At 43.8% G+C, this 22908-nt stretch overlaps 1 protein-coding gene across 5 annotated transcripts in view; it reads left to right on the forward strand.

Moving 5' to 3' along the window:
* Positions 1-22908, forward strand: part of Csgalnact1 (chondroitin sulfate N-acetylgalactosaminyltransferase 1) — a 317605-nt gene that overhangs the window by 272890 nt on the left and 21807 nt on the right. For all 5 annotated transcript variants that reach the window (XM_041674576.1, XM_041674580.1, XM_041674577.1 and 2 more), the window contains 2 exons: positions 2756-2972; positions 16638-16739. In XM_041674576.1, coding sequence (XP_041530510.1) covers positions 2756-2972; positions 16638-16739 — 319 coding nt within the window. The remainder of the gene's footprint in view (positions 1-2755; positions 2973-16637; positions 16740-22908) is intronic.

Here is a 22908-nt window from a genome sequence, read left to right on the forward strand (position 1 = left end):
AGTGGCTGGGTAGCAAGTGTGAACCCAGTGTGGTGGAGGGATGATTTTAAATAAGTCATGTTTAAAATAGATGTAGTTAAGGGGTGTTGAAATAAGAGCGGCGGGGCTGTGTCCCCAGCACCTGGCAGCCCGCACGGCTAGCTTTACCCGAAATAATTAGATGGAAACTGTATTCTTTTAGGCACTGCTTGGCCCATTTCTATCTAGCCTCTTCTCGGCTAACTCTCGCACCTGGACTAGCCCATTTCTAATATCCGTGTAGCTCACGAGCTGGCTTACCAGGAATGATCTTAACCTGCGTCTACCTGGAGTGGGGGATTCATGGCGACTCACTGACTCAGCTTCTTTCTCCCAGCCTTCTGTTCTGTTTACTCCTCCCACCTATGTTTTAACCTATTAGGGCCAAGCAGTTTCTTTATTGCTTAACCAATGAAACCAACAGATTGATATATGACACTCCCACATCAAAGGGGTCTAAAATCAGGTTTATAACGATGATGATAAGATAGATGGAGATTTAAGCCTGGGCAGCCAAACCTTACTTTTTTATATGATTTTTGGTGATCAAACTCAGTTCCTCTTGCAAACAGTATTCTAGATTCGGGGACCGCTACTCACCTGCGTGCTTTTATCTGCAAGTTAAACTGAACACAGCCTTTCCCAGGTCTATGGCTGGATGGGGAATCTATACGACTGACACCAAGTAACTAAAGCATTCGTCAAGGCTCAGCCACCAACGTCAAGGATATAGCTGTGACAACTGGACTCCCGTGTGACTCAACCAGGCCTCATTTGGACTGGATGAAGAGGTTGTAGACTAAGCAACTGCCTGTCTCCTCACTTGGGACTAAGTGCCCAAAAGAATTAACAGACTTTGAGGTACTATTTGATATTTTCAAAGGGAGTCCCTAGAGCCCCCAAAGAAATAAACCTCCTCTCTTTGACTGGTTGCAGAAGGATACTGAGTTCTTCCCGAACAGGACCTCAGCCATTCTCCGTGCATCCCTGACATTGGGGGTAGCAGAGCAGGATGTCCCATTTGTGATACCCCAGGAAGCAGCAAGGGCTTCAGAAGAGAACCAATTCCTTCAGTCACCCTTGCTCTGTGCCCATTGGATGACTGCGGGAAATGAGGCCAACTGAAAACTCACTGCGCATGACCCTTCTCTGCACCGCAGGGAGATCTAAACTTTGCATGAAATCAAAGAGGCTACAAGACCAGAGCTCTAGGATGAAAAAGTTCCTGAAAGTCGAAATACAAAGAACAGAACTTGCAGTGTGTAGAGGAGATGCGTGTTTCCCACAAAAGAAACAAAGCAGGAGAGTGGAAGAAGGGATGCCCTCAAGAGCAGTAACTCACCATCAGCCAGGATTTTCCCTCAGATCCTTTTTTGTACCTAAGCACAGATGAGGAGGGACATTTCCAGCTAACATGGGCTGAAGAATAAGATGGAGATGCGGAATGGGGAATATGGCAAAAATCAAAAATAAAAGCTTCTCTCTGAATTTGTTGAATGTTACTAACTTTTGTCTACCTTTAAGAAAAACACCCACCCTGCCGGTAATCCTAGGGAAGAAATTGGACCTAGGGAGTTGATTGGTCTTTCTATGTGGCAGTTCTATCAGGTGTAAGCATCCTCCTGAGAGATGAATGAGATGGTCAAGCTGCGTCTTCAACCTGACAGATGAGATGACACTTGGTGACTCAATACAGATGGAAGGCAGCGTGAGGTTTTTGTTTCTCTTCCTTCCTGACATGCCACATTCCACCAGCACTGACAGGAGAAGGGAGGGTAAAGATGAGGGCAGCATGCATGTGTGCTTTCCTATGCACCCATCCCTGTAAGAATCTACTGGCAAACACACCAGCTTTTGTGGTGGTGGTGCTGGAGGTTGAGCCCAGGGCCTGGTACATGCTAAGTGAGCACTCTATCTCTGAGCCACATCAACAATCCACTAAGTAATGAAGGCTGGCCTTGAACTCACTCTTTGGCCCAGGCAAGCCTTCAGCTTGTGATCTTCCTGCATCAGCCTCCGAATTACGCCACTAGGGTATTGTTTTTCCTGTGAGGTAAATGAGGGATGGGAAAATGAAATCGTTTTCCTCAGTACTAACTGCCATGGGGCCCGAAAGTTAACATAGGCTTCTGGTCTGAGTTTTTCAATCACACTGCTTGGAGGCAGGAGGTGGGAGACTAACCATGATGTGTGCCTGCCATCATACTGGATACTTCGAGCATCATCTTGATGCTTCTGGGAGTTTAGGGTGGGAGGTGCATGTGTTTATAGCCTATTTTCTTCCAAGATGCCCCACAAATTGCTATAGTTATTTCATCACAAATAGATATGATTTCAAAGAAGTAATTTTAATATACAGTTTTAAATTAAATAAATGTAATGTTCACATAATAATGCTATCATAAAATGTATACAACAGCAGTAAAGAGCACACCCTAATCTACATTATATTGGGTTTATTCTGCATTCCTAATCATCCTTCTTCAATGATTCTAAATATATAAATAGTTTTGTATCTAATATTACAAGCATTCCCTGTGGCTTTATGAGTGTTTCATAACTGATTTTGAGACAGATATGTTTCTTAAATATTAATTATAGTTCCAGTTTTCTAATCACGGAATGTGGAAATCTAGTATTAATTTTGAAGACATTTGTGGTAGATCTTGGTTATAGAACAATACTGAATAGCCAGAACTCACTTTCTGAGACCGTCTTTGCACATTTTGCTTTGCAGGGATATACCGAACAGAAAGGGATAAGGGCACTTTGTATGAGCTCACCTTCAAAGGGGACCACACCCATGAATTCCAGCGCCTTGTCCTGTTTCGGCCCTTTGGCCCCATCATGAAAGTGAAAAAGGAAAAGCTCAACATGGCCAACACACTTATCAACGTTATCGTGCCCCTGGCGAGGAGGGTGGACAAGTTCCGGCACTTCATGCAGAACTTCAGGTTTGTTCGTTTTGCAGGGGGTCCTGCTCATTCCCTGTCATTGTCTGCCTTTCCCCTGCCACGTGCAAAGGCTCCTTTTCTTCCCTTCCACTCAGTTTTCTTCATACAAAGTTTACGGTTCATAGTTGCCCTTCCCTAAAGCAATTAGAAAATCCCTGCTTAAGTACGTTTTCCTTAGAGGGAATGTCTAGGAAGGATGGTCAGTCAAGAGCCCTGCAAATGTCACCGTCATTCTGGCTGGGCAAACCAAGGCTGGGTGTGTGACCTTCAGTTCTGACTGGGTAAACCAACGCTGCACACGTTGCCTTCAGTTGTGACTTGAGCCTGGGCTCCCCAGACAAAAGTGAGATTCTCAGAAGCCAGCAAATGAGGTTCCGAATCATCAGGAACAGGCAGGAGCTGGCTGGTGGTGACGGAACTCACATCAGTGATGACTGAACAAGAGAGAGGCCCTGGTTCAGCAGAAGACTGCCTTCATTTGCTGCCCTGCATCTGGAGCAGATTGAATCACAATCTATTTCCTGTTCTAAGCTGCCAGCCCAAAGGGCCTGGATTTAAAACTGTGGCAGGAGGGCTGCAGGGACTCATCTTTATAGGCGCTCAGCAGACCTTTATCCCAGGGTGCACGGATGGAGTTGGTGTGTACGTGACAAGAAACCCTCTACTGGGCAATAGTGGGTCTCATCGTTTATGTGTGGAACCCACATATAAGCCGAGGTTAGCCAGCTACATGATTTACTTACCATGATTTCAAAAAACCAGCTTATTTTATCCAATTATAAATCTTGAAAGATTTAGCCTATTTTTAAATCTCTTTTCATTAAGTTCACAGTACTAAAAAGTCAGTGGAGATCAGTAGAAGAATGTGGTTAGTCACTCTCAAAATCCTAGCTCAAGAGCACAAGAGGGATTCTTTTGTAATCAAGTTGCTTGTATCAGGGTCAAATCATCTTTGAAGAGACCACTAAAGTCACCCGGTAATGGAAGAGGGAAGCTGCATCTGAGATCCAGGGACTGCAAGGGTAGTGCATACAAAGACAGATTCCCAGAGCAGGAGGGAACAGGGCAGAGACTGAGTGGGGTATCAGCTGGGTAGCCAAGAGCTTCTGAGCATGTGCAGGGCTCTGAAAATGTGGAATGTAAGATCAGGAGTACCTAGGGTATTTCATTCTCTGTAGGAACATGGTAAAAAGATTATTTTCAAATCACACCCAATGGAGATTCTGCAAAGCATAGTGCTAGAACAAATCACCAAGCATAGCTGGAAAAAGTAATTCCTTTTTCAGACCTAAATTTAAAGTCTGGCCAATTAAACCAAAGGAATATAGTGGGAGCCCCCAAACCATCTAGGCTGTCACCAAGACAATAGGCTGGCCACTTGTCACAAACTGATGGCAAGGCCCCGTTGCTGAAGACAACACCTACACAGCTCTCTGAACATGCAGAAGTTGAGCTGGTGTCTGCCTGGAGCCTTCATCCATACATGCTAGCATCTTTGGTACAGGACAGTACTCTGCACACTAGCAAATGAGAAACTTAAATATCAAACTATATAAACTCTTGGGTCTACAACAGTGTCCTACCTGCAAGACATGCTAGGACAATGGGGGCACAAAGTTTGTGGAGTCATCAGCTCATATCTTGTGTGACTGAAGGCCGCCTCTAAGAGATGAAATCCACACACTGCTTGGGTGACCAAGAATCTGAGACTAAATTGCACAGGGACATAGGGTAAAACCAAATACTACTTTTCAAATATATATGTATACCTTATATATTTATTAGATATAATTTATAATATATGTATATTTATAGGTATAAATATATATGTATACCTTATATATTTATTAGATATAATTTAAATATCAATAAATGACTTCTAATGACATCCTGCTATCCTCAGAGATCAGTGCCTTGTTCAACCATCATCAGAGATGCTTCCTTCTGCAACAGATGGGGACAAATACAGAGCTCAACAGCCGGACATTATGCAGAGAGCAAGAGATCATGAACACTCATCCCTAAAGGGAATATCAAATCCCTCCTCTCAGGGTTCAGGGAGCCCTGTGGAGAGGAGGCAGGAAGACTGTAAGAGTTATCAGAGAGCGTGGAAGACACTAAGAAACAGGGCCCTCTACATCAGCATATGGACACACAGAGACTGGGGCAGCATGTCCAGGGCCTGCAGGCATCTGCACTGGTTGGAGTCCTATAGATTAAAGGGGAGGTGGTCACATTCTTCCATCCCTATCCCAGAAGCAATCTCCAATTGAAAACCACTTGTACACTAAAATTTAGTTTTCCACAAAGGGACTCTCACTAGGGAAACAAACTACTCTTAAGGGTAGGCTGCGTGCCCAGCAGTGGATGCTAACAGAAAATGAACTCAACCAATAGCTTTGGTGGTTCCTTTTCTCACAATGTTGTGTCAGGGTTCTTCCATTTTTTTTTAAATTATCTTATTCTTAAAAATATTTTATTTTATTTTTATTATATCTATATTTTCTTTTCTCTTTTTACCCTATAGGTCTTTTGCATATATATTATGATATCCAGTTTAGTGTTTTTATGGGATTTCTGAGTATGTAATGATTGGGTCTTTATTTTTTGTGCCTTTTCTTAGGCTCTTTTCCCTATGTTTGTTTGTTTTGTCTAATTCTAATGGGTTAGCTTTGCTTTATCTGTTCTGTTCTGTTCTATGCTATTCTATAGAAGACTGTCTTCTAATGAGAGACAGAAAGGGGGTTGATCTGGTTAGGAGCGGGGAGTAATAGAGGGAGATGTTAATGGAAACAGTAGAGGAGCAGAGGGAGGGGAAATATAATCGGAATGTTTACATGAGAAAGAATGATTTTTTCAATAAAATGGGGGAAAACTCTGGCCAATTAAATGTTTAGACGCAATTATTTTGACCAATTACTGGGAGACCATGAATGGACTATTTATTAATGTTGGCTGTTGCTATGATGTTCTTTCCAACTTAAGCCCAGAGCATGTCAACTCTGGCTGACACTGAAGACTGTACTGTGGGTGATTTTCTACCCTTTGCCCATTGTGTACGTTACCTCGAAACTACCCAATATTTTATAGTTTGTTTTAAAATCCAGGGCCAGGGAAAAGGCTTAGATAAAAAAAAATCTTTCGGCACAAGCTTGATGGCCTAAGTTCACTCCTGGAGTCCTCATGATGGTGCAGGCCGAGGACAAAGTCCACGGAGACGTCCTCTGCCCCATACACTCTGTCTACTGCAAGTCCACGGAGACGTCCGCTGCCCCATCCACTCTGTCTACTGCAAGTCCACGGAGACGTCCTCTGCCCCATCCACTCTGTCTACTGCAAGTCCACGGAGACGTCCTCTGCCCCATAAACTCTGTCTACTGCAAGTCCACGGAGACGTCCTCTGCCCCATACACTCTGTCTACTGCAAGTCCACGGAGACGTCCTCTGCCCCATACACTCTGTCTACTGCAAGTCCACGGAGACGTCCTCTGCCCCATCCACTCTGTCTACTGCAAGTCCACGGAGACGTCCTCTGCCCCATACACTCTGTCTACTGCAAGTCCACGGAGACGTCCTCTGCCCCATCCACACTGTCTACTGCAAGTCCACGGAGACGTCCTCTGCCCCATCCACTCTGTCTACTGCAAGTCCACGGAGACGTCCTCTGCCCCATACACTCTGTCTACTGCAAGTCCACGGAGACGTCCTCTGCCCCATACACTCTGTCTACTGCAAGTCCACGGAGACGTCCTCTGCCCCATACACTCTGTCTACTGCAAGTCCACGGAGACGTCCTCTGCCCCATACACTCTGTCTACTGCAAGTCCACGGAGACGTCCTCTGCCCCATACACTCTGTCTACTGCAAGTCCACGGAGACGTCCTCTGCCCCATACACTCTGTCTACTGCAAGTCCACGGAGACGTCCTCTGCCCCATACACTCTGTCTACTGCAAGTCCACGGAGACGTCCTCTGCCCCATACACTCTGTCTACTGCAAGTCCACGGAGACGTCCTCTGCCCCATACACTCTGTCTATGGCAAGTCCACGGAGACGTCCTCTGCCCCATACACTCTGTCTACTGCAAGTCCACGGAGACGTCCTCTGCCCCATCCACTCTGTCTACTGCAAGTCCACGGAGACGTCCTCTGCCCCATCCACATTGTCTACTGCAAGTCCACGGAGACGTCCTCTGCCCCATACACTCTGTCTACGGCAAGTCCACGGAGACGTCCTCTGCCCCATACACTCTGTCTACTGCAAGTCCACGGAGACGTCCTATGCCCCATACACTCTGTCTACTGCAAGTCCACGGAGACGTCCTCTGCCCCATATACTCTGTCTACGGCAAGTCCACAGAGACGTCCTCTGCCCCATACACTCTGTCTACTGCAAGTCCACGGAGACGTCCTCTGCCCCATACACTCTGTCTACTGCAAGTCCACGGAGACGTCCTCTGCCCCATATACTCTGTCTACGGCAAGTCCACAGAGACGTCCTCTGCCCCATACACTCTGTCTACTGCAAGTCCACGGAGACGTCCTCTGCCCCATACACTCTGTCTACTGCAAGTCCACAGAGACGTCCTCTGCACCATACACTCTGTCTACTGCAAGTCCACGGAGACGTCCTCTGCCCCATACACTCTGTCTACTGCAAGTCCACGGAGACGTCCTCTGCCCCATATACTCTGTCTACTGCAAGTCCACGGAGACGTCCTCTGCCCCATATACTCTCTCTATGGCAAGTTCACAGAGACGTCCTCTGCCCCATATATTCTGTCTATGGCAAGCACAACCACATATATTATGTCTAAGCACATAATAGCATGGAATAACATTCATCATCTTGGAGTTTCTAATTTATGATTGATAGTTAGCTTATAGAAGCGATTACTTGCTTAGAACAAGATGTTTGAGCAATGTAGAACAAAACAAGGATTTTTTTTGATGGAATGATAGTTCACTCACTATGAGTAGTTTCATACTGCATGACATATCTTACATGTTCACATGACATATCTTACATTTGCATTTCTAATGAATTAAATTTTATCTCCTTACGTTTGTAGTAAAAACCTGAGTACGCTAGAAGGGACTGCCAGGCTTCTAGCAAATGTGCTTCACTATAGCAGTTCATAAGAGATCTTTCTCATGCTCAGAAAGTCACTCACAGAACAAATTATAATTGGGATTTTAATGTCCTTTAATCATATTTTAGTATCACCCTGGATTGTCTAAAGAATCGCAGCAGGAAAAAGAGAGTCCACACATTCCGTATGCTTTCCTTCCTCCATGATTCCTCCACGTTCCAAGTTTAGCGCCTATGTTTTTACCTAGTTGGGGGATGCAATCCTTAGTTTATATTTTTCAAAAGGCAAATTCTGTATTTAGATTGATTTGTTGCATTTATCTAGTTTTCTTAAAATAACACCCCCATCCCTCAGTTCTTGGTTGTGTTTAATTGGTAAGAAACACAAAGACAACCATAAATGCTTTAACACAGACCGTCTTTGTAGTGCTAACAGGACAGATTGGCTGGGCTTAAGGGCTTGGAGTACACTTTACTGGGGATTTTATAGGCTTTCTTTTAACATCGAATGATGCCATGGAAATGTATTAAGAATCTTTCATTTATCTCCTTTAAAAGTAACTTTTGCATCAAGGCCAGAAGAATTTCTCTAGGGATTCTTGAATTGAATCATAGTAACTTAGTCAGGAAGTATCTCTTCTTGGTATTCAGTGTTCTCTAGCCATCCTCTTGGCATATAGTTGCTATGCTGTTTTATGAACTCTTTTGTGTTAAGGCCCTGATGATGGTTTGAATGAGAACGGCCTCCATATATTCATGTATTTGAATGTTTGGTCCCTAGTTGATGGAACTGTTTGGTAAGAATTGGGATGCGTACCCTTGTTAGAGGAGGTCATAGATGTGGGCTCTGAGGTTTCAGAAACCTAGATCATTGCCAGACACCCCCTCCCTTTCCCTCCCTCCCTCATGCCTACGGATCAGGATGTAAGCTCTCAGCTACTGCTCCATGCCTGCCTGCTGCCATGTTCCCCATCATGATGATCAAGAACTCTAAGTTTCTTGAACCATGGTCCCCAATAAACTCTTTCTTTTATAAGATACCTTGATCATGGTGTCTCTTCACAGCAATAGGAAATAATTGATAAAAGGGTTGTATGGTTGATGGATGACTTGTTCACTTCTGTGCTACATGGCCACAAATTGTCTATTTCACAAATTGTTTCCATTTATTAACATTTTCCTTTTTTTGTATATGTGTTGTGTGTATATGGTATATGTGCATATTATCTATACATATATGTGTATATGTATGTGTGTGTATGACATATGATTGTGTGTTGTATGTGTATGATGTGTATGTATATAGTGTGAATTTTATGTACATATGATGTGTGTGTTGTGTATATGTGTGTGTGTATGGTACTTTCACGTGTGTGTGCCAAAACACAGGCCCATGTCTGTACATGCAGAGACCAGAGTAGATGTCTTCTCTATTGTTCTCCACCTATTGCCATGAGACAGGGTCTCTCAAAGAACCAAAACTTCGCTTCCAGCTAGAAGAGCAGCTAGTAAACTCTGGTGATATGCCTGTCTTTGCCCTACAATGCTGGACTTAAAGTGATGTGCAACCATGCCCGTGATTTTATGTGGATGCTGAGATTCAAACTCATATCTTCATGCTCCCAGAGCAAGCACACCTACTCACCGGTCATCCTCCCAGCCCCTCTCTCTGCTTTTAATGCCATTTCCTTTGCCTGCGTGCATGCGAGCCTTCACTTTCGATCTTTTACGAATCCACCCTGTATCTTTCTTTCTATGACACTTCTGCTTGCCTTGACATTGATTTATCTCCTGAGTATACACTGTGCCTGGAACTCTTATTTTGTTTTCAAATGAACTTTGGAAAATTGAATTCATATTTTGTGAAAGTGGAACAATTGTAAGAATGTTTCTTTTGCTGGATCCCTATATCCTTTGAGACTGTATTTTCTTTTTACTTTGAATGCCATTAAAAACTATCTCTGCCTTCCTTTACCCTTCCTCCCACACCCTCTTTTTTTCTCTTCTTGCCCCAAGGGTGTGGTTGCTGTGCTGTTTCACAATCAAAGGCTTGCCTAGGCTTCTACCTCATCTGAGAGACACTGTGCCCATCCCTAGCTGCATTTTGAAGGCAGAATATTATTCTATTGACTTCTGTAAGGTGCAAGAGCAGGTGGAGAAAGAGAGCTTAGCTGGTGGCTGTGGCATGGTATGGAGCTTTGCTGGGTTGCCTTTTTACTCAAGTCTCAGCCCCACTCACAAACCAGAGCTACGCAGATGATCTCATGGATGACGAGCTTGAGAATTGATACTTTCTCAGTCATGCTGTTTTAACAAGGTCTTTTCTTTGGGGACTTGATAGAAAGTGCACAGAAGCTCTCGGGATGGATGTAGAGACAAAAGCTGTGGGTTGGGAGACAACACAAACTCATCAGTGTGCTTGTTTCCTGAATTCCCAGCAGACAAGGAGAAAAGGGGAAAACAAGGGCCAGTGTGTATTAGCCGTCCTAATTAATGGGGAAGAGCCATTGCTGGGCAAGACAAGCATATTTCCAGCACTAGACCCTCGGGGCTTTTATTTAAGAGCTAATGGATGCGGGTGATGATATTTCTGACATGCACAATTCCGGTGGCAAGAATTGGGTACTTCCACCTCCTGACGAAGAATCGAAAATCCTGTTTTGCCCTTTGGGACCAGTATAGATGACTCTGGTCCTGGCGGTGTGGGGCTTCCAGGTGGAAACTCATCTTGGATCCTGGAGGCCATGGCTGGTGCTTGAGAAGGCTCCTTTGTTGCTGCCATCCGGTTGGCAGCATATGAAACCTGGAGTCCTCACATGCCATTTCATCACCCATAAGCATCCTCCCATCCCTTGGGATCACAGGGTGTCTGGGGCTCCCAGGGGAACTCTGCTGAAGTCATGTTTGCACGTGCATCTTGGCCCAGGAGCGATCGCCTTAAACTGCCTCCTCCTCTTTGCTTTGGTTAACCACCCTGCTTTGCCTTTGAAGCTGTCTCACGTGGCCGCTGAGTTTCTCCCATCTGTGTTATGGATTCTAGGCTCATCTGTGATTTCATCATGTGCTTTGTTTGATATCAGCAACACTCAACACAATTGCAAAGCTATGGATCTTCTGATCATTATCTCTGCCCAGCCCAGTGGGAGAAGGGGGTTTAATGGGAGATATTCTTCATGTTTTCTTTAAAACTTTTTTTTTCTGTTTCTTCAAGGTTTGCTTGCTTTTTATTCTGACTCTTCCAGCTGGATTGGACCCTTTTTGTTTTGAGGTTCCTCTTCAGACTGGGTGGGTTATGTTTGTTTGAATGTCCTTTGTATTCCCCTGGTTTTTCTCATCCCTCTCAAAGCATTCTTGGTGTTTTAATGTATTACCAGGGTCATCTTCTACTTGACTTTCTTTAGAAATTGTCTCATCTTTTTGGGGCCTAGAACCTTTACAAAGGCTCTGGGATAAAAGTGTAAAGCAGGGATTCTATATTCCTAATTGAAACAATCCTTCAACATTTGACTAAGCCAATATCACTGACTGAAAGTCCCCCAGCCACCAGGATCGTGGTGGAGGTAGATTCCTGTGTCCTCCGTATTCCTTAAGGAAATCATGCTATTTTGCATAGTACAGTCTGCTTTCTGCTCCATGTCCCAACCCCATTCCTGTGAGTCATCTCACCACTCACAAAGCACAGCTACACCAAGAAGCTGTCTTAGCAGACGAGCTAAGAAATGTTAAAACTCATCTGTCATGTTGTTTAAACAACTGTCCTTGGGGACCTAATAGAAGAGGTGTTTAGTTTGAGCTACAGATCATATAGTGATGTCTATTCAAGAGAGCAGAAGATGGTCCATTGGAAGACTGGCTGTGTTTTCTGTACTGCAATGAGAATCGGGAAAGTTGCTCGATTGCAGACCAGAATCCACCATCACTCCTCAGCAACGATCAGAACAGCCAAATAATAGAATAGTAGAATTGTCTGTTAGTTCACATTGGCAAAGGGATGAGGGCAAGGATGCACCAAGCCCAAAACAGAACGCTATGATAAAAGCAGATGCCAGAGAAGCCCAGGAGTGCTCCGCTCCCTCTCCAGGACAGAATCTGTTCCTTACAGCATTCCTTTATGGCCAAGCACTTTCCTGCCCATTGGCACTGGTAGACTGGGGGCTGGTGGATTGCTCTTGCATGAAGCACTCCAGTTCCTCATAGATTTTCCCATTCCTGATCATTTGAGTAGAGACTGACTTCGAAGAGTAGCAATGAGATTAAACCTTTTCTTGGCTGTGAAAGTGTTCTGCTTCTTCTCAGCCTTGTAGAGCTCATTCACCCCTGATGCCCTCCGCTTCCCCTTCCCTCCCCTCCTCTTCCCCCGTCCATCTCTTCTCCTCTCTCTTTTCCTTTCCCTGAACTTTTCTTGCTTTCCCTCCCTCTCCCCCTTCCTTACCCACTTCCCCTGTCCTTCCCACTCCCTTTCTCCTTTCCATTTCTCTTGTTTCGCCTTCCATTTTTTTCTTTTTTTTCTTTTGAGACAGGATCTGGCTTGGAACTTGTGTTTCCCAAATGCTGGAATGATAGGTTTGGATCACCATGGCTGGGTGATACACAGAGCACACCAAGGTCTCACAAAAGCCTAAAGTAACTCCTTCCAGTGGCAGTGGCCCCGGTGACGTAATCTCCTAATATCATCACACCGAAAGTCAAGCTTCCATCACATGGATTCTTTTGTCATGAAAACCACAGTATGGTGGTTCCCCAGGCCACTCAGCCTGGGCAATAAAGGCTGATATTCCCCAAATTCCTGACACAGTTTTCTGCTTTCTCTCCCCCAACACAAGATCACTAATGTTCCATGATTCTTCCAGCCTTTCCTGGTGTTCTTAGTGTGCAAGGACAGGTGTTTAGCGTGCACTGCTAGCCAAGTGTTACGGAGGAAGGCAATGCCCCTGTTTCTGGTGACAACTGAAGCAACTGCCTCAGAGCTTCTGCTGTCACTGTGCTCACTGTCAGTGCCTAACCCCCACTGCTACATCAATTCCCCTGGAGTCCTGGCATCCACAGCCAGTGCACTCTGTGTGATGGTGACCTGGGGAAGAACACAGTGTTTTATAGAAAAAGCTTCCTAATAAGTATGATTTGTGTGTGTGTGTGTGTGAGAGAGAGAGAGAGAGAGAGAGAGAGAGAGAGAGAGAGAGAGAGAGGTATAGAAACAGAATTTTCAGTTTCTGGTTTGAGGTCAAGGAATTGGGCCTGTTGAGGTAACGGGAAGCGTTTTTGGACAGAATGTGCTCCCTGAGAAGGGCTCATGAGGCTTGAGTTCCCATGCAACCGCAGTGTCCCTGGGAACACACTAACAGCAGCAGGCCTATCATCGCAATCATACAGACAGCATTGTCCAAATACAAGTAGTTAACGTTGTAAAGCTAGAAGTCTGTATGCAGCTGAGTGTGTCATTTACAATTTCCTTTTAACTCTTGTTTTTGAAACGAAGACATATCTGCATGTGGGCATCTAACCAAACATAGTCCCATACACTCTCAAGGGTGAGGTAGTCAAATGGGCAAAAGTTGAGAAAAAGCAAAAACCATTCAGACAGCAGTCATGGGCTCCGCACAATCGCATGTTCTCAAGGAGCATTGAATGGTTCCACTGTAGGCAACTTGAGTCTGGCCTGGGAGGTAGGAGACTTCTTCAAGGACAGACACGCCAGTCCTGCATGTCATTTAAGATGCTTTGGGAGAGTCTAGCATGTGGTATATTGTCAGCAAATGCTTGTTGGGTGAATGAAGAAAAGCATCCACACAGACCTGCAGTGGAGAGCTGGAGGCCAGCACCAGCGCAAGCTTGGATCTGCCTTTCTGAGATCCCTGACCTGGCCATTGAAGGCTTGGGCCTGACCCCTCTCCCTTGATTTAAAAACACCAAGGAGCATTTTTTAAAAAAGCTAGCTTTCCTTCCTTCCTTCCTTCCTTCCTTCCTTCCTTCCTTTCTTTCGTCTTTTTCAAGACAGGGTTTATCTGTAGCTTTGAAGCCTGTCCTAGAAATAGCTCTTGTAGACCAGGCTGACTTTGAACTCACAGAGATCCCTCTGCCTCTGCCTCCCTAGTGCTGGGATTACATAAAATCAAACTGTGGGTGACAATTGCATGACTGGGACAGACTGACGGGTCACCGGCAGTGGCACCAGATTTATCCCTACTGCTTGTACTGGCTTTTTGGTAACCTGTTCTCTTTGGATGAATACCTTGCTCAGCCTAGATATAGTAGGAAGGGCCTTAGACCTTCCCCAAAGCAATGTCCCTTACCCCCTCTAAGGAATGAATAGGGGCAGGGTATGAAGAAGGTGGAAGGAGTGGGAGGAGGGGAGGCAGTGGGAACTGGAATTAGCATTAAAATGAAAAAAAAAGATAGTTTGTTTTCCTTTATAAAAAAAATAAAATAAAATAAAATAAAAGGAATTTCAAAATAAGAAACTAAAAACTGCACTAAAACCACAGAAGTAAAAACTTTATTTAAAAATAAGGTTAAAATTAAAATACAAATGCAACCATATCAGTAAACTTCAAGAAGAATGAAAAAAACAGAGAGAAAGAGAGAGAGAGAGAGAGAGAGAGAGAGAGAGAGGCAAAACAGAAGGCTTTGATTCAGGCCCAGCAGGTGACTTGCTCCTGATTCTGGGATGGGTCCCCTGCATGCCCCACACATTCACACTCACACTGGCATGGGTCTCTTGCACACACACACACACACACACAGACGCACACACACACACTCACACTGGGATGGGTCCCCTGCACACCCCACACACACTGGGATGGGTCCCCTGCTCGCCCCCCACACTCACACTGGGATGGGTCCCCTGCATGCCCCCCACACTCACACTCACACAATTTTAAAGCATAATTTCTCCAGCACTTGATCAGTGTTCTTGATTTACTTCCATTTATCTGGCAGGCTTGGCAAGGGGACCTATGTGCACAGAGTCAGAAGCACACCTACAGCCAGGCTGAGACTTATGTGCACCTCTCTTGGTGTCAGGGTGGCCTTCCCTTCAAGCCTCTTCCTTCTTGATCCCACCTCTCTGAACCCTTCCCACCTTCCAAGTCCCAATCCAGCCTGAGAACTTGCCATGCTCCCAAAGTTCTATTGTCTGATGACATCATCTGAGCTCATTTTATCTGCTAATACTATTTTTCTAGGGCAGGAACCATGTTTTCTGTTGTTTCTGATGTTTCCCAGCAACCCCAAGGATGTTCTCCCTTTTTGATGTTATAACAAAAAAAAAAAAAAACCCTCATTCTTTAAACTTTGTAAGTAGGGCCAAGGTATTTCTGGAATCTATGGTTTGCATTATTGCATGAATGTCAACAGCAGGAGGAGGACACAGGAAGTACCCAGATATCTCAAACTATCATCCCACTGGCGGAATTTATCTCCCATTGGCTCCCAGGAACCACCAGTCCACATTATCTCCTTACTAGCAAACTCATGTTTGATGCATGCCTGCCTGTACACATAAAGATTACGTGCGTATATATTTACATTTGCACACATACAGTTACACACGAGTAATTTGAAGAGCAAACCCTCAGAGAAGTGAGCAGCTCAGCTAGATCTTATGTTTGAAAGAGTTGAACACAGCGGGCAACACATAGGCTTTGGTGGGGATTCAGTCTAGACCAGTCAAGAGCCAAAGACCGGCCCTGGGAGAGCTGAACCAAATGGCTACTTTGTCAGGATCCTGAGTCACCAGGCGCTGGGATGATTGATTATAGTGGCATGATGGGGCAGTAGTGGTTTCTGTGTGTGGAGATTTTGCTGTCAATAGGTAAAGACTCTCTGCAGGGACCATGGGAATGCTCAGTGTTACATCATACTGTTAGACCCCAGGATCCTCTCCCCAGGTCTTGGCTCCTTCCAGCTGTACAGAAATTTTTCGATCAGACCTTTAGGCCTAGGGTTTACATGTGTACTTCATTAGTTCTTGAAAAGTGAGATTTCTTCCACCTGCCTGGAAGGGCAGGGTGCACACAGGGTGCTGGAATTTTTTGACAGTCCTGATGACACGAGCTCTTTCCAAGGCTTTCTCCGGTCATGAACCGAACAGTGAGGGTTTACTGTGGACCATTTGGGAATGAAGACTGTGTTGTTTGTCCCACACCAGGGAAGCATTCACAGACAGGGTTTCTTGTTTCACCCTCTCTGGACATTAGGTTTCTCAGATGTAACACAGAACTAATGTCTTAATACACCAGAGACTTCTCAGAACCCTTCCCAGGACAGCCTGAGCAACCCCCCCCCCCTCGGCGGGGGCTATTACAGCAGCAGGTTGGCTCTAAGGAGTCACATCAGCAAATTTAAATTTAATGGTTTTCCTGATAAGATAAATAAAAATTGAGTGGCCAATCAAGGTGCCCTTCTTTTCTGTCTTGTGTTTACTTTAAGCCTCCTTACACTTTGCCAAAAAAAAAAAAAACAAAAAACAAAAAAAAAAAACAAATTGAGGAAAAAGGAGGAGGAAGGGGGGTTGGTTTGTGTCCCCCTGTAAATGTGCAGACAGGACCAGACAGTATGTGTTTTGTTTTCCAGGGAGATGTGTATCCAGCAGGATGGAAGAGTTCATCTCACCGTTGTTTACTTTGGGAAAGAAGAAATGAATGAAGTCAAAGGAATACTTGAGAACACTTCCAAGTAAGTACTGTCTGTTTGGTTTTCCTTTCCTTAACATGGGATACCCGGGGGAGTTCATTGTTGGCTGCTCATAGGAGAAGTCAGTACCCTCCCTTCCCCAGGCACGGCTTGTGTCTGGGTGATGAGTTTGACAGTAGACATAAACCTCCCTGCTCAGCAGAGGTGCGGAGGGAGCATGGGCTTCTGGGAGCTCATAACTGAGGGTGATCTCTCAGCACCACAGCTCAGGACTTTGATGCGTGCAGGGTGAGATTTGTGCAGCGAGCTCCACCTCAGCCACTGCTCGGTAGTCTGAGACTAACACTCAGGCTCCAGTCCTAGCCCTGGAGCAAATGTCCTCACCCTTTCGTCTTGGCCTTTCATCCGTCATTCATTTAACAACATCAGGGGACACCCAGAAGGGGTGGCTGAAGCAGGCTCCTTGATTAAACCCATCCAGTTGAACAGAAAAGACTTAATACAAACCAAACCTTTCAGCCTGGGGTGATATGTCTATAACTCATTGATCAGCTGCAGAGTGTAGAGGGGCCTTCAGAAGCAGCAAGAATGGATTCCCCCCCCCCCCCCCCCCCCCCGCTGCAAGACAAATAAGCCATGGCATCCTGCGTAACTGCGGAAGCCAGCGTGGTACTGCCATGCTCCACATTTGCAGTGCGCAGACGCGGCTGGGAAGTCAGGTAGATAGCTTTGATATATGTGAGGCTTTGGCGGCTTTAATAGCACTTCGTGGCCGCACGCGTCTGAACAGGCCCGCGTGGTTTAGATAGAAACAGGACTGTCTGTTTTGAGTTTCTGGGAAGTGGTAATTGGATGGCAGTTGCAGGATAAGCTTCTGAGATGGAGAACACGTTCTGTGTCGCTCCGTGCTGTTACGATTTGTGTTAGTGGGCACAATTAAAATTTCAAACATCCTGAAAGCAAAGGTCATCAGCTGTTGTTCTCAGACCAAAACCACCACATCTGTTTTCATAAATAAAATTTAATTGGATGCAAGAAGGTCTGTTGATTTTCATGTTACTTACGGCTGGAATATTCACAAAGCCTAACCAGTTTATGAAAAGAATAGGAGTTAAAAATGGCAAAGGCCTGTGTGTGTGGATCATCAGATGGAAGAAAATAATTGGATACCCTAAAAGTAATTGAAATAGAACTCTCTCAGGTCTAAGGCATTCCCATACCTTTCCTCTCGCTCAGCAGTGGAGAGCACAGATGGTTAGGACTCATGTTCTCTGCCCAATGGGTAGGTGTAAGCATCTTTGTCAATATCCATTCCTAGACAAAATCATTTTTAAAGTCTTCCACCTGCCTCAAACCAGCAATCAGGATAGAAATGTTTTGTAAGCAAACATGGTGGCAAGCCCGAAGGGGCTGCACCCTGAACTGCAGGTAACTGTGTTATTCCAACAAATGTTGTGTCTGTCCAGGCATGTGACTTCAGTGTGCAAACAGAATTGGCAAATCTTATCCTATTGGGTTTGGCACTTTTTTCATGTCTCAAAGGATGTTGGGACATTTGCTGATGGTTACGCAGTTTCGGGTTTATGGAAACGGCAGGCTAGTTTAAACATGCTATAGGAAATGTTCCCTCTAAGGGCTGGAAGGCTTAAGTACTCTTATCATGTAAGTCTTCCCAGGTTACTCCTGTAATAAGCATGTGATGCCACAGACATTGACTAATGCTTTTGTGTGTTTCCACAATGTTCAAATTTATCAAAAAGCAGTAAATTCATATGATGTAATGATTCTAAGATTTATTTTAATAATATATGTACATATTTTGCCTGCATATATTTATGTGTATTTTGTGGTGCTCAGAGGTCAGAGGATGGTGTCAGATCATCTAGGACAGGAGTTACAACAGTTGTAAGTTACTGCACAAGTGCTAGGAATTGGACGTGGGTATTCTGCAAGAGCAGAAAGTGCTCTTAAACTTTGAGCCCTCTCTCCACCCCATGGTATCTATTGTTCTAATAGTTTCAATTAGTCAGATAATCTAGTCTACCTTGGTAATCTGACTGGGGTAAATATATGTTTATTTTAATCTTAATTTCTAATATGAATTTTTAACATCACAGAGCATATGGCATGCAGTAAATCCATTTATATGCATATATAGTGGTTACAGAATGAATAAAAGAGACTAAAGCGGACTTTAAGAGGTTTTAGAAGTGAGCTGAGAAATGTATAAGTAGAGTCTATTTGACCAAGACAAAAGAGCACAGTACATAAAGATTCTGGTGCTGTAGGAGGCAGGGGGTGGGAGCCTTAGGTTTGGGAGTGAGGATGTAGTCAACTGTGGAGACAAGATGGTAAAAATTGCTCTGAGCAAGAAATGGTGGATTCAAGTCTAGACAGGAAGGAAGTACATGAGTAGGCAGTCAAGCAGGCGACATCGACAGCCATAGACAGAGCCAATCTAAAGACCTGGAAACAGAAGTTTGTTCATCAAAGGAAAGATAGTACCAAGTAATTATTGGATTTGGATTTACGATAACACACAGACACACATGCATGCTTCTGCCTGCGGCTTTCTTTTAATATCTTCACTGTTCTTGTATGGTGGTAATAATATTTGTTCAATGGCATTTTATTTTCAATTATTATTTTTATGAATGACCTCAATGAATATTTATAGCAACTTTCGGTGCATGCTTGTATGTGTATGCATTTTCACATGTGTATGTATGGGTATATGCACACATATGTGGACACCTGAGGTGGACGTTGAACATCTTCTCCAGTTGCTCTTTGCCTTATACATAGATGGAGATCCATCACCGAAATTAGGGCTAGAAGTTTCCCAAAGTCTGCTTAGCTGTTTATTCCTGGGATTCCGTGTCTGCTTCCCACTTGCTGGGACTACAGATGGCATCTGAGAATCTGCACTGTGGTCCCCATGCTTATGCAGCAAGCACTTAACCTGCTAAGTCAGGTCCCTAGGTCCTTTGACCCTTTGTGTCTGGCTTTTTGAGACAGATATTGTTATTGGTCCTGTTTCCTAGATGAAGAAACTACGGCTCAAGGGAGATTGTCCCTGAGGCCTTCACTTTAGCCGCATGAGAGAGCCGAGTGCCCCCGTGCCCTCCCAAGATCCGTAATTGTTTGTTGAAGCTAATGAGATTTGTAATCAGGCTAAATGACATTCACTTCATTTGGAGATCACTATTGTAATTAAAGTGTTCTAAATCCAGCTAGATGCAAACACTTTAAGAATATCTAAAAATACGGCCTTGTTTAACGATGAGTTTGCAGTGTTTTATGTTCTCTTTCTCTGAGTTTGTACTTCCTCAATTGAGCTTTCTGCTTCAGCTGATTGCTACAGATTGGTGCTTTGCAAACTCTGGTTGTGATTCATTAGAGGGTTTCAAAATCGATTCAGTGGGCTTAGCCCAGTGTTTTTGGAAATGGAATAGAGTAGGGTGCAAATTTTCAGAATGAATCACAGGTAATAAGGTGATAGATGGTTTCATGAAACACTTGTTTCATCGCACATGCCTGCGTGCATGCATATGAACTTGTCCTGCGAGACTCAGGCCGTTGTTCCTTTGTAAAGATTGAGTTAAATGTTTACAGGTCCCTGTAACAGAAAACAACACAAATTACTTACAAGTACCTGATCCTTGATCTATAGATTTCCCCAGGATTCATCTGTTCTCAAATAAAAACTCTCAAATATGCCCAAGCTTTGGTTAAACTTGGATGCTTCTTAACATGCAGGATACTTGGACCCAGCCCCAGATACTGAGTTGGCAACTCAGCAGGCTTGAGTTGCAGCCTGAGAATCAGCATTTCACAGTTCCCATGGGCACTGCTGGGTCTGGCCATGGCTCACTCTGAGAAGCACCAGCCATTTGATTGGAATTGTATAAGAGGATATTTTTAAAAATTATAGCTTGTAGTTGAATTATCATGCATTGGCAAGTTCATCTTTGTCTGATCATGGGGACATCTTTTAGAGGAGCCCTCCCTGAGAATTGAGGCGTTAGCAGTGAGACACTGAGGATGAGGCACTAGCTCCTTGGGTAAGGTGCCTGCTGCCCAAACCAGAATTTGAATTTCCAGCACTCATGTAAACTCTGGGTGTGGTCTTATGTGTCTATAACCTGGAACTGGAAGGGGACCGAAGACAGGAAGATCTCCAGAGCTTATTGGACAGCTTATTTAGCCAATCAGTGAGCACTAGCCTTAATGGGAGATCCTGTTTCAAAAGATAAGATGGACACCAATTGTGAAAGACACCCGACATTGACTCCTGGCTTCCATAAACACACTCACACACACACATATACATGCAATCGCATACACCTGTACACACACAAACATACATATACATATATGATGTTTGGATGTATACACACATACATTCTCTCTCCTCTCTCTCTCTCTCTCTCTCTCTCTCTCTCTCTCTCTCTCTCTCACACACACACACACACACACACACACACACCAATTGACTGTTCTACCCCATGTGGATGAAGAGAGAGGCAGTGTAGTGGTGGTAGTGCCGTCGTGGGCCTGCCTTACCACAGTGTGTCTTAGCCTATCATGCCTCTTTAAAATCATTTCACGAAGATTTCATCCAGATAGCCGAGGGGAGAATTAATGTGCATATCAGGTAAGGAAAACTACATGCAAATTCCTGCCCTCTAGGGTGGCTATCAGCCCAAAGTCAGAAATCACAAATGCAATTGGTATAAGAAAAAAGAAAGAGTTCAATGATTCTCTAAATAGTTTAGTACAGAATTATCACCTAAACTCGGAATTTCATTCCCATGGAAATCTGAAAATAATTGAAAATCAGCATTTAAACAACTGTGTTCAAACATTCAGTGACATTGGGATCAATTTGGAAAATAAAGACACCCCAAATGTCCAATTTGAGTTAATCTTTTATCCAGTCACTTCACTAAAGGTGTTTATTAGCTGTAGGAGTTCCCTGGTAGAATGTTTGGGGTCACTTATGTATACTATCATATCATATGCAAATAGTAAAAAGGTGGACTTCTTTCTTTCTAATTTGTATCCCCTTGACATCTTTTAGTTACTTGATTGCTCTAGCTAGAACTTCAAGTGCTATATTGAATAGATATGGAGAGTGGACTGCCTTGTCTTATTTCTGATTTTAGTGAAATTGCTTTTGAATTTCTCTCCATTTAATTTAGTGTTGACTATCGGATTGCTGTATATTGCTTTTATTATGTTTAGATATGACCCTTCTAGTCCTGTGTCTCTAAGACTTTTATCATGAAGGGGTGCTGGATTTTGTCAAAGGTTTTTTCAGCATTTAATAAGATAGGCATGTGCGGTTTTTTGTTTGTTTGTTTGTTTTACCATTTGGTTTGTTTATATTGCAGATTACAGTGACAGATTTTCCTATGTCGAACCATACTCACTTTTCTGGGATGAAGCCTACTTGTTCATGGTGGATAATCACTTTGATGTGTTCTTAGATTCAGTTTGAGAGTATTTTCACCGAGTATTTTTGCATGAATGTTCATGACAGAAATTGGTCTGTAATTCTCTTTTTTTTTTTTTTTGTTGAGTCTTTGTGTGGTTTGGGTATGAGGATGACTGTGGCCTCATGAAAAGAATTGGGCATTGTTCCTTCTGCTTCTATTTTGTGAATATTTTGAGGAGTATTGGTTTTAGCTCTTCTGTGAAAGTCTGGTAGAATTCTGCACTAAAACCATCTGGTCCTGGGCTTGCTGTTATTGTAGTTGCTGGGAAACTTTTAATGACTGTTTCTATTTCCTTAATGGTTATAGGTCTATTTAAATTGCTTATCTGATCTAGACTTGACTTTGGTAAGTGGTATTTATTTAGAAAATTGTCCATTTCTTTTATATTTTCCAATTTTGTGGAGGACGGGTTTTTGAAGTATGACCTAATGATTTTGGATTTTCTCAGTGTATGTTGCTATGTCCCTCTATTCATTTCTGATTTTGTTAACTTGGATATTCTATCTCTGCCTTTCAGTTAGTCTATCTCATTGATTTCTCAAAAAACCAACTCTTTGTTTCATTGATTCTTTGTATTGCTCTCTTTGTCTCTCTTTTATTGATTTCAGGTCTCAGTTTGATTATCTCCTGCCTTCTACTCCTCCAGGGTGAATTTGCTTCTTTTTGTTCTAGAACTTTCAGGTGTGCTGCTAAGCTGCTAATGAGATGCT

This window comes from Microtus oregoni, unplaced genomic scaffold, assembly GCF_018167655.1.
Source record: "Microtus oregoni isolate MIOR12 unplaced genomic scaffold, Mior012 000025F_ref0000491, whole genome shotgun sequence".
NCBI classification, from domain to species: Eukaryota; Metazoa; Chordata; class Mammalia; order Rodentia; family Cricetidae; genus Microtus; species Microtus oregoni.